The sequence below is a fragment of the Diabrotica virgifera genome, chromosome 6 (assembly GCF_917563875.1).
Source record: "Diabrotica virgifera virgifera chromosome 6, PGI_DIABVI_V3a".
NCBI classification, from domain to species: domain Eukaryota; kingdom Metazoa; phylum Arthropoda; class Insecta; order Coleoptera; family Chrysomelidae; genus Diabrotica; species Diabrotica virgifera.
Window position 1 is genome coordinate 96,791,108 of NC_065448.1, and position 16,917 is coordinate 96,808,024.

At 31.3% G+C, this 16,917-nt stretch overlaps 1 protein-coding gene across 1 annotated transcript in view; it reads right to left on the reverse strand.

Moving 5' to 3' along the window:
• The window catches only part of LOC126886645 (zinc finger protein ZFP2-like), a 46,878-nt gene that overhangs the window by 14,461 nt on the left and 15,500 nt on the right, over window positions 1–16,917 (reverse strand). Inside the window, exon 3 of the mRNA XM_050653637.1 lies at window positions 9,274–9,399. Coding sequence (XP_050509594.1) covers window positions 9,274–9,399 — 126 coding nt within the window. The remainder of the gene's footprint in view (window positions 1–9,273; window positions 9,400–16,917) is intronic.

Genomic DNA, 16,917 nt, shown 5'->3' on the forward strand with positions numbered 1-16,917 from the left:
TAAATTTCATTAAAATCGACCTAATAGATTTTGCATAATAATTTTGCAATCTAAATTTTTTTAAAAACTTTCTGAACAAAAAGTAGACCATTTAAAAGTTTTCTATTTTTTTACATATATATAAACAGGCGCTTTACCTATCTAATACACCTTGCAGAATTAAAATCGGATTATTTAAGCAGCCTCAGCAATGTTTTAAAGTTATAAACATATTTTGGCTTATATAAAAATAAATACTGTCGCCAGGAGGGGGTGCAACGGCCTCCTTTATTTAGATGGACTTACCCAAGTTTTTTTATGTATTTTGACCAGTAGAACACGAATTTTTTGGGTAACAGTTGATCCGGATGTCGATAAGATTGTTATAAACAAAGAACTTGAGGAATTACATAACATCGATTTTTCGCAAAATAAAACATTTTTTTTGTATTTCTTGGGTCATTCTAAGCAAAAAATGTCCCCACAAGTTTTTTCATAGGATGTATAGTTTTCGAGATAAACGCGGTTGAACTTGCAAAAAATCGAAAAATTGCAATTTTTGAACCCGAATAACTTTTGATTAAAAAATAAAATAGCAATTCTGCTGACAGCATTTGAAAGTTTAAGTCAAATTATACCGGTTTTGATTATTTGCATTGCTAAAAATTATTATTTTTTATTATTAAACAAAGCTATTTGTTTATAAGTCAAAACATTGTTTATAATTTTAAAACATTGCTGAGGCCCCTTAAATAATCTGATTTTAATTATTATTAGATAGGTAGAGCGCCTCTTTATAAAATATGTAAAAAAATTAGCCAACTTCTAAAAGGTCTACTTTTTGTTCAGAAAGTTTCTAAAAAATTTGAACTTTAAAAAAAAATTAGATTGCAAAATTTATTATGCAAAATCTATAAAGTCAATGTTAATGAAATTTGGTAGACGGTTTAAGTATGTTATAAGAATTTTCTAAGCGAATTACTAAGGTTCTAAGTGCCACTAAAGTGGTTAAAAAACATTGAATAACAACAGGCTTATTTTGTCCCCTTATTTTGTTTTATTGCTATATTGCATAAAGGGTAATACTTAAGTGACATTTTTAACCAGTCGTATATTATACAAAATTCAATTATCTTTATTTTATTTCTGTACGACTTTGTTCCAAAACGAATCGTTTTAAAGTTATAAACAAAGAAAGTAGAAAAAATCGATGTTTTTCGAAATTTTTAAATATTTTAATTTTTTTATTAATGTTCCGGGCATATTTGAGAAGGAGCATAAGTCAATTATTATTACTGAATGCCACCTCTCACATCCAAAAATATACGTTTTTTCACAGATCAGCCCTGGTCTATTATTATTACATACGATAATACAATACAATACATACACCTGGTTCCAAAAAAAACTGATACGACTCTTGACGCGTATTTTGTAGACAATTGAGCAGTGTATTTTGAAGGATAAATACTTAATATTTACATACTGTCAATGTCACTGCCAAATCTTAAAATTTGTCAGATAGCTTATTCTGTTCCACGGTTATTAGGCTTTATTATTAATCTTTATTATTAATACTTTCTCCGCAACTGAGGGTATCTTATCAACTGTATTGTTTTTAAACAATAGATGATAAAATAAAAATATTGACAGTTCAAAAATGTGAACATTATTGCATTGTGTGTGGCCTAAGTTTGGGCTGAAAACTGAAATGTATTACATTTTTACAAAATTTTGGAATATGTTTAATTACGTAGACCAATTTTAACAGTTGTTTTCAATACAGATTTGAATCATTTACAAATAGTTTCTAATGTCTTTTGATGTCAAATAATTAGGGAAGCTGGAATTCAACAGTTTAGAATTTTACATTGAGTTAATGCAAAATTGTGACGCATGTCAAAATTCTCAATGTATTTTAATTGTATTCATTTTTTTTCGAATCCTGAGAAAGCTAATAAATATTTTTGAAAAATTTAAACTCAGAATGAAAGACTACATTATTACCGAGGGCTGAAAGTCCCTGAAAACTTCTATAATATTTATTTTAATAAGTTACAGGGCTGAAAATAAAAAAAGTGTGATATTTAATTTCAAATATTTCATTCAATAGAAACTGCTTGTTTATTCTAAGGGGCTTTCCGCCCTCGGTAATAAAATGTAATCTTTCATCCTGCGTTTAAATTTTTCTAAAATACTTATTAGTTTTTTCATGAATCAGTTGTTTGTTGTTTGTTTATTTTATTATTTGTCTGTCATAATAAATATAATGTCAGATCAATCAAATACACTGCTCAACATGATGAAATCTTACTAAGAGTCGTATCAGTTTTTTAGGAACCGGCTGTACATACGATACATTGTATCCATATGATTGTCAACTTCATTTTCAATACTGCATTGCTTAAAAAACGTTGCGTATGTATGCGAAAAATAATGTAACAATAACACATTTTTACATACACTCAGGTGCAAAAAAATCGATCCACTAAAAATTTGGTCATTTTTGAAGTTTCGAAATTCCTAAACCTGTTGTTCGATTTAAGTGATTTTTTTTACCACGTTATAGCCTTATAGACGGAGAGGCAGCGCTGAAAAATCTATTTGAATTTACTAAAGCTAGATTTTTCACAGTTGATTACTGTGAGTGTGTAGAGAAACATACTGCGGTCGGTCAAGCGAAACGTAGAACAGGGGTTACTGAGAGGGTATCAAAGTTGCTTTCCTACGAAGGTAATTATTTCCATTTACTACGGCTGAAAATCAGTACACACATTCTAAATTAAATATAAATAAAAGTTATAATAGTCGGTCAGCTGTATGACGGGACAGAGCCGGTTGGTCGGCCCCAATAGTCGATTGAGGAAATGAAGCATTTTGGCTCGCAATTTTTTCGTCCAGCATGGATGTACTTGGAATTTTCACATGTAATTTGAATATTCAGGTAGGGAATAGTCCAAGGATCATTTTCTATATCATGACGCTATCATACGCTTAAACCTTGGGGGTGGTTGCTACCCCATCTCGGGGGTGGGAATTTTTTTATTACATTTTAGCCATGTAATTCGATGGAAAAAGTGATTCTACGAAAAAAATGTTGTTTACATTTTCTTCGTAAAACTAATATTTTTCGAGTTATTCGCGCTTGAAAATAACAGTTTTTCGACGAAAAAATCGACTTTTTTAGAGGGTTCTTTGAGAATACCTCGAAAAATATGCATTTAATCAAAAAAACTGTAGATACCAAAATTGTATCTTTTAGTAACACAAACCAAATTATTTTCCAATAATATCTTTAAGACCAATACAAACCGAGATACGGCATGTTAAAAGTTAGCTTTTTTCGTCAAATGCAGAATTTGAAATATTCAAAGCCAAATATGTAATGGGAAAAATTTGCATTTTTTCGAGGAAAACCTTAATAATCTTTTTTCAAGTATATAATTAGACCTTTCAAAAAAAATAATAACGAGTTTCTAGCATGAAAATTAAGCGACTTATAATCAAAAAAATGTGGGTACCTGCTTTTCTCTACGAAAAAATCAGTGAAAACAGCCCCCTACTTACCTTCCTAATTCAAAATTGGTCTTCACCTTTCTGTAGTTCCTTTTATATTTATATTATCAACACACTCAAGGAGTTTGACCTATTTAAAATGCCTAATTTTGGAAAAATATTATATCTCACTGTGTACTGATTTTCAGCTTTAGTAAATGGATTTAATTACCTTCGTAGGAAAGCAACTTTGATACCCTCTTAGTAATGAGACCCCTCAAAAATAATTTTGTAGGATTTTTAAAGAGCTATAAGACTGTGTAAATTAAGTTCCGTAATATGCCTTAGTTTTTGAAAAAATTACAAGACATGTTAGGATACAAAAACTTAATTTATTTGTTTATTTTGCATTGGAACCCATGTTTAAAATAAGTACATTTTATAGTGAAGACCATAATAAAAATGAACTCTTTAAATTTTGTCTTTGGAAATGGATGGTTTCTGTAGGTTTTCTAGAACGGCCTTCTTTGTTGGCTCAGTCGGGACTTGTTTTCGATTAGCCTCTACAATCTGCAGTAACAGCTGTTTTTCGTACTCATCATTTGTTATGAGTTTGTTAAAATCTTGAAATAGTTTTACACCTCTTTCTGCGATGTCATTGACCACTTTGATTTTATTTACTGTATTTTTTGCCTCTTTAAACTCTGGGTCCTGTTCCCATTCACTTGGGTGCTTGTTTAAAAAGCTTTGCATAATGTTTAGCTTAGTAAACAACAACATTGTTCTACTATAAGCAAAATCTGCCAATTCACATTCATCACTTAGGAAATCGGCATTTCCTCTAATCATCCTTGGCGGTGCCGGGACAGACATCTTATTCACTATGCTCACTTTGTTTTCAAGGTTCACTTTTTTGGAAAAAAAGTGATAACCCGACCATTTCGTCAGATAGGTACCACAAATGTGGCTGCAAGGCTTTTTTGATCGTTTTAGATACATCTTCATGAATGGCGCTGTATTTCCCAGCATCCTTCCAAAAAATTAGGTCGTTGAAAGCTGCATTGGCGCTGATTGGAGCCTTAACCCAGTTTTTCACATACAAAAGTGCACCGAAACGGATAAATCTGTCTAAGTTTTCTTTCTCCTTGTTTGTGAGATGATAAACTCCTTGACCTAGGAAAAGGTACAACTTATATGCATAAATAAGCTTAGCCATCCACCGAGCGTCATGTATAGGCCCAGGTGCTCTCCAGTTAATTTTTTCTATTGGTTGTCCCAACACGAACAGCGTCAGTTCAATATGTTTGAGGTAGTCATCTAGAGGCTGGTCTTTCTTACTAAGATGAGGTAGCAAGGACTCGATGGCTCTGTTTTTAACTCAGCTTCTCCAGGGGAAAAAATTAACGGTGTGTAATCTGATCGATCAACTGGGATACGAACCCTCTACCTGCATGGAAATCAGACATCCTACCGCCTGAGCTGCTCAGGCCCTCAGAATTTAAAATTCATATGTTAATTAAGTTATATCGACGATTTATTGTCTTTTCTGCGTTATTCCTTTAATTTTTAGATTTTTAGTCTGCATTTATAAAAAAAAATAGTTGTTTTTAGAACTCTTCAGCGACATAAAATAATATTTATGGATTGCTTGACAATACGATTAGTCCAGGGCGCATCTGTTTTGAGATGGACGTTGTGACATTAACGAGGAACAAGGTGGACAAAGAAAAGAAGGCAAAGCCCTAAAGTTGGGTGCCATAAATATGTGTGACAATAAAATGGAAAGAAGAAGAAGTTGTCAACACATACGGGATGAACGAAGGCTCCGTTGCTCAGAATCGGTTAGAGATGTGGGAGTGGTTCTTTACATTTTCTTATTAGCTGGGAAATAGAGATAAAAAATAGACAAACACAAAAAAAGGGCAAATAGCTACACTAGAGCTAAACTAGGACACAATGGACAAAAAAAAAATTAAATTAAAAAATTAATCAATATAAAGCCGAAAGGGCGCCACTTTGATCTTTTAGTTTTGAAAGGGAAGACAAAGAAAAACTCTTTAAATAAACCAAACAAATTAAAAGGTAACTAAATAAAAATAATCATTTCAAGATAAATATAAATTCATATAAAGATATGTAATAAAGATAAAAAAGATAAATAAAACCTACCTTATTATTTCTTACTCAGTTGACCAGAGAGAAGGGAGATGGTTAATTAGTAACAAGCCAACATTATTAAAAATTAATACTATTTATTAAACAAAAAAAATTATTAAAAAAAGAAATTAAGGTTGACCTCGTTTTGGTTTTACATTTTTTATTTTAAGAGGTATTGTCCACAAATACAAATAAATACAACACCAAGTAGGTACCTTTGTGTCTCTGCTTTAATGTCCTCCAGCTTCCAACGCAAAGCTTAGATATACGGTCGTAGCACTTTTCACTTCACTACCACAAAAATACAATACTGATGTGGTACAACTTCGAATTTACAGGAGTATGTAGTTTGAAAAGTTCAGCAATGCTTTACTTGTTTTAGTAACTTAGGTATATAACTTGTTGTGACGTAAAAACACGACTTCATTTCACCATGATTATTAATAAGAACTGCTTGACTAATATGAATTGAATTCCAAAAGAACAGGAGGTGTCACAGGAGTGTGAACAAAAGTCATTGACTACCGACCATCAAACCCTGTAGCCAAATCGACGATCTCCATACTTGCACCTAAGTGCAAACTCTTCCCAGTGTTTTACGAACACCGGACACTGCACAATCAGAAGTTCGACCTCTCTACATCGTTGGCTGATCGATAATGATCATCCCAGCTACCTCCTCAACGCTCCTACCCCAGAAAACATACCACCTTTCCTCCAGCTCACACTCATGATCCGACCGACCAATCAAGAAAATATTGTCCTTTTCATGACAAAATAATTGACGAATCCAAAACCAATTACAGAAACAAGAACAGCCCTGAAAAGCACCATTTCTCCCAAATATATCACAAAACGTTAGTCCAGCCAATCAAAAATGAGATATAGTATTTTTACTACAAAAGCGATATTACGTAGGTCACAATTTTTGACGTAAGAGAACTGTCAAAACATTAGAATGTGACTTTTCATTATTGCCATGTTTATAATAAACAGTTCTCTTACGTCAAAAATTTTGACCTACGTAATATCGCTTTTGTAGTAAAAATACTATACCGTGATTCCAGATGACAAATATTAACCAATCCTAAGCCCTGCTTTTTTGCATGACACAATAATTAGCGAATTAAAAACCAATACACTAACTCTGCGTTAAGATGCCAATAAATTATAGCCATTAGTTAGAAAAATAAACGATGTAATTTGGACGATCTTTGGTGTTTATACGTCGCAAATAGATGATTAAATCCCATTTCGGCTTAACAAAAGATAGATAATTAATCATTCCACATGGGACTGATTAAGTAAGAAGAACAACAAACAGTCCACTTATTTCACTACTTTTAATTTCTCAATGTTTATTCTGGATATGAATTGACATGGAAAAGAGATTAACTTTATAGCGAACGTTGAAGTTGCCCACCAAAATATATCTATCTACGCTAAAGCGTAGAAACATTAGGATTCTACTTAGGAATTTCTTCACGGCGTAATTTTTTAACGAATATTACGTGTATGATATACAGGGTAAAATGAAAGATAATGTTTTCTGCAACAGCTGAAAGCTAATAAAAAAATTGAAGTGTTTTCGTATCGTTACTTGAGAGGTGACTCGAATTTTTTTGCAGAAATTGCTTGAAAATAACTCAACTAATAATATTTGCGTTATCCTCCCACTCAAAATGGTCCGGAAGATTGTTTAAATAATCAAAATGTCAAAATATGAAGGAAAAATTCGATTTTTTTATTGGTTTTTTGATTATATCTTTAAAACTATTCAATTCTGAGAAAAGTTGTACTGACATAAAAGTTGCGTAATTAAATTTCCTACAATACAGAATTGGTTAAAAATTTAAAAAATAGTCACCCTTGTTGCAAAATAGCAATAATTTCGAAAAAACCATACAAAAACAAGTATTTTCATTTTACGTTTTTCAACCATTTACGCTAGAATTAGGACCTTCATATTTTACCCTGAAAAACTTTATGATATAGTAAAATAACACTGTAAATTTCATTAAGATCGGTTTAATAGATTTTTCAAAATAAATTTTGCAATCCAGCTTTCGCAAAAAAAATTCATTTTTTTTAATGTTGCAGGACTGAAAATAAAGCAGATAGCAAGTTGAATTTTTTTGCTTATAGAAGTGTACTGTACCTTTCATTTGCAGTTTGCAAAATTAAAATCGATTAATTACCACGGCGCCAGGAATTTTTTTTAAATAAACATTAATTTTTGGTGCTACGCGCAGGACAGCGGTGTTCGATTCACACAAGTTGATTTCCACCAAAATTTCTTCCAATCTTTATCTAATATATTATTTTCTTACTCTATATTTTTTTTCTATATTTTCTTACTCTATCTTTTCTTACTCTATATTTTGTTGTATTTTAATATTTTAATTCCACAAAAATCAAACTAATTTTATTATTGTTTGTGAAATATTGTTTAAACAATTGCATATGTTTAAAAATAATAAACTTTTATTCTCCGAGTTAAAATATATGAACAAAGAAAGTTTTTGCTAAAAAAAGTGTTATTTCAAAAGATAGAGTATGTGTTTTTATTTTGCAATAAACAAATTTATTTATTTATATCGAAATGTAATAAAAATTAAAATGTATCAATCATTGTCAAAGGTCATTGGAATGCCCAATCAGAGCAAACTATCCGCTGTCCTGCGCGTAGCACCAATAATTAATGTTTATTTAAAAAAATTCCTGACGCCGTGGTAGTTAATCTATTTTAATTTTGCAAATTTATTTTAAAATTGCAAATGAACGGTACAGTACACTTCTATAAGCAAAAAAAATTCAACTTACTCTCTGCTTTATTTTCAGTCCTGTAACATTTTGAAAAAATGAATTTTTTTGCGAAAGCTGGATTGCAAAATTTATTTTGCACAATCTATTGAACCAATCTTAATGAAATTTACAGTTCTGTTTTACTGTATCATAAAGTTTTTCTGAGTGAAATATGAAGGTCCTAAGTGTAGCATAAATGGTTGAAAAACGTAAAATGCGAATACTTGTTTTTGTATGGTTTTTTCGCAATTATTGCTATTTTGCAACAAGGGTGACTGTTTTTTAAATTTTGAACCAACTCTATATTGTAGTAAATTTAATTACGCAACTTTTATGTCAGTACAACTTTTCTCGGAAATGAATAATTTTAAAGTTATAATCAAAAAACGAAGAAAAAAATCGAATTTTTCCTTCATTTTTTGACGTTTTGATTATTTAAACAATGTTCCGGACCTTTTTGAGAGGGAGGATAACTCAAATATTATTATTTGAGTTATCAAGCAATTTCTGCAAAAAAATTTGAGTCACCTCTCAACGTCTAAATGTACTAATATTTTTACAGATGCGCCCTGGTCTAGATCATATTGTATGGATTACCATACAATATGATAAACCAAAAAAGAAGATGAATCTGGTGATTTTTCTAGTTACATTATTGGGTGTGAATCTGTGTTTTGAGTTTACTCTTCCTATTAAAAAACAAAAAACGAAAAAACGAGGTACAGTACCCAATAGCCTAAAGTCCTAAAGTGTCAAGAAATGAAAACATTATACTAAAATAGAAATGTCCCAACATCTAGAACTATAGCGACATGAATTATTTATTATTTATCTCACCTGAGTTATACTCATTCGGTTCATTCTTCAAGTCTCCTAGGTCAAGGGATGTAGGTAACTGACTATTTATATCTCTTGAATAATCTTCGACAAACTCTTGCTTAATTTCAGTTTTTACAGCCATAACTAATAAAAAATAAAAAATACATCATATTGTTTACTAAAGTTCGTTCATTCAAATAAGGAAAGTTCTTTCCTATTCTTTCATTCAGTCGAGATAGTGCACATAAACAAATAGGAGTGGTCTATTCTCTCAATACTGGACTTGTTCTCAGCGATGTTCCATCTAGCGATTTTAAAAAATATCAAAATGCAGTTATATTTTAGTTAAAAATAAATTCGATAATGCAGTTTCTTTTTTATTTCTCTTTAATGCCTCTTATCATTCTCGAAAATTTTAAAAAGGAACTACTACATCATGGAATAAACAGAAAACAAAACACTTGTTACACTCAAAAGGTATTCATTTCGATGACGATATGTAAAAAGTTCAACTTTTGGAATTAGTGGTCCCACTTAAGACAGACTTTAATAAATGGGTTATAGACGAAATGGCAAGAGCACAAAATAAAACTTCTTCACAAAATCTTGCGTTTGCCACCGTGTCATTGTGAGCTCAATACAAGTGAGCTCATATATGGGTTGATGCTAAAAATTTTGTAGCTCTGTTTATTACTACCGTAAAACCTCTGTTAACCGAAATAATTGAGGGGAAGGTCGTTTCAAATAACAAGAATTTCGGTTAAAAATAACATTGATTTTTGTATCTTTCTTATATCAAATTACCTAGTATTATTGAGCACAATTGGTATTAAAAAATACTATGAGGTGAATTCGTAATGTGTTGTATATTTAATTGCGTTCTTTATTTGTATAAAAGCAATGTTGACAATTTAACATCAAATTCTTTCTGTTTTGCGATAAAAATTTACTTTCTATTAACGAAATCAGCCGTTTCGGTTAACGGAGGTTTTACTGTAATTTGTTAATAAATCTTTAAATTCATCTTTCATTTTCGCCATGAAAGTATCAAACCCAATCACAATCAGAACTTATATAATTTTCATACAATTAAAACATTTAATCCACTAAATTTCACATTATGTGAACTTTTTAGAATCACAATAAATTAAACTTTAATAATTAAATAAAACATTAAACTTTACAAATCTGGCTAATTGGTTCTGCCAAAGCCATTTCTCAGTTAAAAGAAAACTTTACTTGACTAATGAACTTGAAATATTAAAAAGCAGTTTAAAAGGGAATAGTTCGTCGGATGAAAATACTCTTGCAGAAATTTATTAACGTCAACAACGTTCAAATAATTCGATGATCTTTAATATGCCTGAATCCAACAACGATATAGAAGCAGTGAAGTCAGTTTTTATGAAAATTACCAATGAGCCCATACCTATTCAAAAGGCTGTTAGAGTAGGAAAGAAGAATAAGTCTGGTAACAGAAGCCTTAAAGTTGTCTTACCCAGTAATTATGATGTCCAAACTATATTAAAAGGCCGTTCAGCATTAAAAGGTTCGCATGTATTCATAACTCCTGATCTAACTCCAAAACAGCAAGCTTATGAGAAAAATATGAAGACGCAACTACAAGACCGGACTTCCAAGGGCGAACAAAATTTAATAATTAAGTATATTCGTGGTGTACCTCATTGTTACAAAAAACTAAGTTTTAACCATCTTCATAATTCTCCTTTTTCTATCTTTTATCAAAATTGTCGTGGATTGCGCACTAAACTTCGTGTTATTAGAAACAATTCGCAGGGAGTTTGTTATGATCTAATTATATTTACTAAAACTTGGTTAAACGACCAAATATTTGACTCAGAACTTGATCTTGCTGATTATGTAATATATAGGAAGGACCGTTCTCACCTCACTAGTACTGCGAGCAGAGGGGGGGGGGGGGGAGTTCTAATTGCAGTATGCTCAACTATCCCTAGTAGACTGCTGGAATCATGCCCTGCGAACTCAATGGAAAAAATTGGTTCCATATATATAGTGAGCTTCCGGAATTAGAGATGGCGACACATAATGTGGATCGCTAATATATGTGGTACAAGGCTAATTGAAAAGAAGAAGAATATTTGACAACTGAATGTCGAGTTGGACAGTTGTGTTTATTTGGTAACAGCGTTGCCACATTCAGCAGATTTCTACTTTTTTAATAGATTTTTGATAATATATATTTTTTTAATTCTAGTAGGCAATATTTTTTAGTAGGTTTTTGGTATACAGTGATGAGCACGCTAATAACCGGCAAAAAAGCTCAAAAGATGGAAAACATAATCCATTGCGAAACAAAAAGAGATGAAACTAGTGGAGGTGGAAATTATCGTTATAAACGTACTATAGGGCTTTTCATTCACAGTCATTTGTTTCGAGCTTCTGTCATATGTCGTATAATCCGTGTATATTAATATTATACACAGATTATACAAAATATGACAGAAGCTCGAAACAAATGACAATCGATGAAAAGCCCTATTAATTAACATTACATTACATAGTTTTCCAACTGTAGACGTCTGTGACAGCTGTGACAGGAGTATTTTATAAAATTCTACTGTCACAGTGACAGTTGTCATACCTCTGATACGTTAAAGGTGGGAAACTATGTAATGTAATGGTATTTTAGACGTTTATAACGATAATTTCCACCTCCACTAGTTTCATCTCTTTTTGTTTCGCAATGTATTATGTTTTCCATCTTTTGAGCTATTTTGCCGGTTATTAGCGCGCTCATCACTGTATATCAACATTTTCTGTGCTATGCATTATGACTAAAATGAAATTAACTCTTTTAATAGTATTTACATTTGACATTTTGTTACAATTTCCTAATGTCATTACCGAAAATAAGATTCAGGACGTAGGTATGAATACAGAGATTAGAGAAATAAATGAAACTGGTGTCTGATACCAAACTTTCTTGTTTCAAGCAGCAGTGCAGTAGTGTTTCGGGTAATATTTATATAACAAAGAGTTTTGACATTCGGTGAGGCTATTAAAATTAAACTAACGACGGAAAACTAAAATATGTATGTAAAATGTAACTTTGCAAAAATAATGTGTTTACCCGTTTCTATTAACGTAAAATGAAAAAGATTTTTTTCCGTTTTTAACCGTATTACAACTGATGATCGCAATAAACTTTTGAATAAATAGTTATTTATGATATAAATGTTAAAAGTACACGTTTAAGGCAAGCATGTGAAAGTAAAGCACATGAGTGCTTTAAAAATGTACTTTTTAACACGCATATCATACAATATTTTTTCTACAAACGTAATTACAGGACAATATCTACAAAAACTTTTACTTGAACTTGACTGACATTCCATTTTTATATTTTTTTGACATTACATCAAATTGCCTATACGGTCAATACGAACTGCAGTGCCTTAAAAATTTTAAAGCACTAGTGCCTTGAAGTAACATTTTTAACGCTCGTATGGAGTGCTAAAAATTGCATTTTTAACACGGTTGTAGAAAAAATGTATTTTCATGATTATTTGTCAAAGAAGGTATGAATGAGGTTGGGAATTGTACCAAATTTGATCCAGACATGCATAATATGTTAAAATCAATGGATGAGAAAATATTATATAAAAATATTAAATATAAAACTGATAAAAATTAATTAAGTACCTAGGTCATTTTGTTTCCCTGTTAAAATGTAAAAAAAGTTTGGTTTTTTTACATTCACGTTATATTTATTTCTAGTTAAGTTAGCTGCTGTTTTTATTATAAAAAAACCTAAATTATACTTAAATAAGTTAATAAAGTTTTAGTTCTTGATTTAGTAGATTTTAGCCAAACATGCAATATATTTCCTAAATAAAATATGGCAACGTTGTCTTGTATTGAATTTAAGTGCGTCATTTTGTAATTTTTGTGTTGTGTATGCGTTTTATATCAATTTTATATTTGTGTATTAAGTTTTTATCCCGTACCCAAGTGATTAGTGAAGTGAATGTTTCATATTTTAGTTATTAATAGACATTTTTTCAGTGTATAAATTATTTTTCTTCCCTCAGCTGTACCTAGTTGTTTCCAGGTAATGTGAATAATTCCTAAGGTAGAAAGACATTTTACATTATGTTATGAAAACAATGAATTCATGTCAAGATTTATATAAATAATAATTATTACTGTCATTTGTTGGTTTCATTATTGTTCTTACATTGTCCATACATACATACTTATCATTTTTTAAATATAATCGCTGCTCATGCTAAATTCTATGCTTGTGCATGTTATTAATTTTTTGTTTTTGCAATAATTATTTTTATTTTTATGGTTTCTGTAATAAAAATATTTTATTGCAAAAACTAAAAATTAATAACGTGCACATTATAGAATTTGGTATGCCTAGCGAAGCTTCCAAAACGGTACAGATATCTTCCAAAACGTTACAGAGATCTTCCAAATCGTTACAGAAATCTTCCAATTTAAAACGCTTAGTTGGCTTCCAAAAATATCGATGGTGTTGGAATACGGGACCAGTTCTGCCTATAGAGTTCCCTTTCTACCCCACCCACTCTTCTATGGCTGGAATCTTTTCCAGGTATAGAACAAATATATGTGGCTGTAGGCAGTACTAATTGTCCGCTTATTGTGGGTGCGCTTTATTTTCCTCCTAAATCTGCTTTAGAAAAATATATCTCTTTCAATAACAGTATCGATAATCTTTCAAATACATTTCCCACCTCTCATTTCTGTGTTGCAGGGGACTTCAACCTACACTGCTCTTGGTCTCATGATAATTTTTGTTCTACGGCAATTCCTGCTCCAGGCATTTCTTTAATCGAAGAAGATGCTATAAATACTATGAATCATATGTTCCAATCAAAATCTTTTCCAACGCAATAACATCTATAATAATGTAAACTCATTACTTGATCTAGTTTTGGTTCATGATGAAAATTGCATTGTCGCAGAAGCTGATGAGGGATTAGTTGACCCCGATAGTTTCCACCCTCCTTTATGCTTTAATTTAAACCGCGGAGATGTTTTAACTGATGTAATGAAAGCTGAAGGCTTTTTCTACGACTTTAAATCAGCAAATTTTCAAGGTATTTCTGATTACTTAGACACAATATACTGGGATGAAATTTTCAGAGACAAAAGTTTAGATGATATGGTCAATATACTTTATGATGTCTTATATGGCGCTATCGATGTTTATGTACCAATGAAAAAGTTTTTTACCGGGAATATTCCTAAATGGTATACCGAGAGTTAAGAAACTGCATCATTGCTAAAAAGAAAGCTCATAAGAAATTTAAAGTGACCAGGTTACCTCAAGACTATAATGAATTTTCTAGATGAAGGTCGATATGCAAGTCCTTATCAGGTCAAGCATACAATCAATTTGTAGCAAACGTTGAACATACACTTCCCAGTAACATTAAAAGCTTCTGGAGGTTCGTAAATTCTAAAAGGAACAATAAGAGCATTCCGAACACTTTAAACCATAATGGCCAAACCAGTTCCGATGGTCCTACCATAGCCAAGATGTTTGCTCAGTACTTTGCTGCAGTGTATAGTGAGGACGGATGTCCTATTCCAAATAGTGCAAGGGCTAACACTAGTTTCAACATTACTGGTTGTGACTTATCTATTTCAGAGGTATATACCAAATTATCCCATAAGGGTCCAGGGCCTGATGGAATCCCACCCAAGTTACTGAAATACTGTAGTTTTAATCTTGCTCGTCCCTTATTATTTATTTTTCAAAAATCATTACAAACGAGTGAATTCCCTCCCGTTTGGAAAGTTAGTTTTATATCACCGATATTTAAGAATGGCGATAGAAGCGGGGTTGAAAACTACAGACCTATTAGTATCCTTAATACTATACCTAAACTGTTCGAGAGTTTAATATGTGACAAAATTAAGCCTACTATACAAAATGTAATCATTGAAGAACAGTATGGTTTTGTTATGGGGAGATCAACTGAAATAAACTTGTTAAATTATACCTCCTTCTTAAATGAAGCATTGGAAAGCAAACAACAGGTAGATGCGATTTATACAGATTTTTCCAAAGCATTCGATAGGGTCAGCCATACGTTATTGTTACATAAGATCGAACAGTTACGTTTCTCTGATCCTCTGCTTAGTTGGATTCGAAATTATCTATTAGATAGAAGGCAGATAGTTCGTATTAAGAATTATTTCTCTAATGAAATTATAGTTAAATCGGGGGTACCTCAAGGCTCCCTCTTAGGACCTATCCTTTTTAATTTATTTATAAATGACATAAATAAAAGTTTCAATTTTGCTCAATTTCTTCTATTTTCTGATGACCTTAAATTATTTCACATAGTTACCTCTGATTTAGATCGCTACAATTTGCAATCAGATCTTAATGGTCTTGTGGAATGGTGCTCACTTAATGGTATGGACTTAAATGCAAACAAATGTCATGCTATAACTTTTACTCGACTAAGAAACTTTGAGAATAGTTCTTACTATATACGGGACACTAGGTTACAATTAGTTGACTCAGTTACAGATCTGGGTGTTATTCTTGACACTGACTTGAATTTCAACCTACACATTAATAGCATGGTTTCTAAGTCGTTAAAGATGCTTGGCTTTGTTAAAAGATGTAGCTATGACTTTACGACTCCTTTATTGTTCTTTGGTTAGACCACATTTAGATTATGCATCATGTGTTTGGTCACCTCAATATAAATGTCACATCAATAAAATCGAACAAGTTCAGCGTAAATTCTTACGTTATTATGCTTATAAGATGCATCTCACTGGTCAAAGTTATGAGTCTTTACTGCAAACTATTCGACTTGACTCATTACAGAGTTCGTCATCAACATAAAGATCTTTGCTTCTTATATAACTTAATTCATGGTCATAAATTCTGTATCTCACTCTTAAATAAAATTGGTCTACGTGTACCTTCAAGAACCACCCGTTCTGTGACCACCTTCCACGAGGTCATTAACTGTACAAACTATGGTTCAAGTTCCTATCTCTGTAAAACTATTAAATTAGCGAATACATTATACCCGCATGTTGATTTCTTTGTGAACGACTTTACTGCGTTTTCCACACAATTACATTTATATTTAACTTAATGTTCTAATTTCAAGACTGATTTGTCAATTGCGAAATGTTTTAGATATTTAGATTTTTTACTTTATATTATAGGACTAGCTCTCAATTGTTAAATGAGAGCAAGTAATTTTATTTTTTTGTTGTTGTTTATTATGTATTTGCCAATTTTGTACCTACTAGCACTAGTTCTTATTTTGAATTGTTTTTATAATTTGTGTGACATTTTAATTGTATCATGTACTAATGGACTTCGGTCTGTCAATAAATAATAAATAAATTTACAAAACCACCAAAAATCCATCTAAGAACATTTCTTAAACTAAAAAATTTACGTAGTCTTAAGTATTATTTATATAAGAGTGAAAATTGAAATTGGAAAAGCACGTGCCAACTTCGTGAAAATGAAAAATATTTTATGCAGCACAGATTTGACATTGCCCCTTAGACTAAGACTAATTAAATGTTATGTACAGTGTGCTTTACTATGGAGCAGAATAAAGGACATTAAATCAAAATGCAATAAATCGACTTGACGCGTTTGAA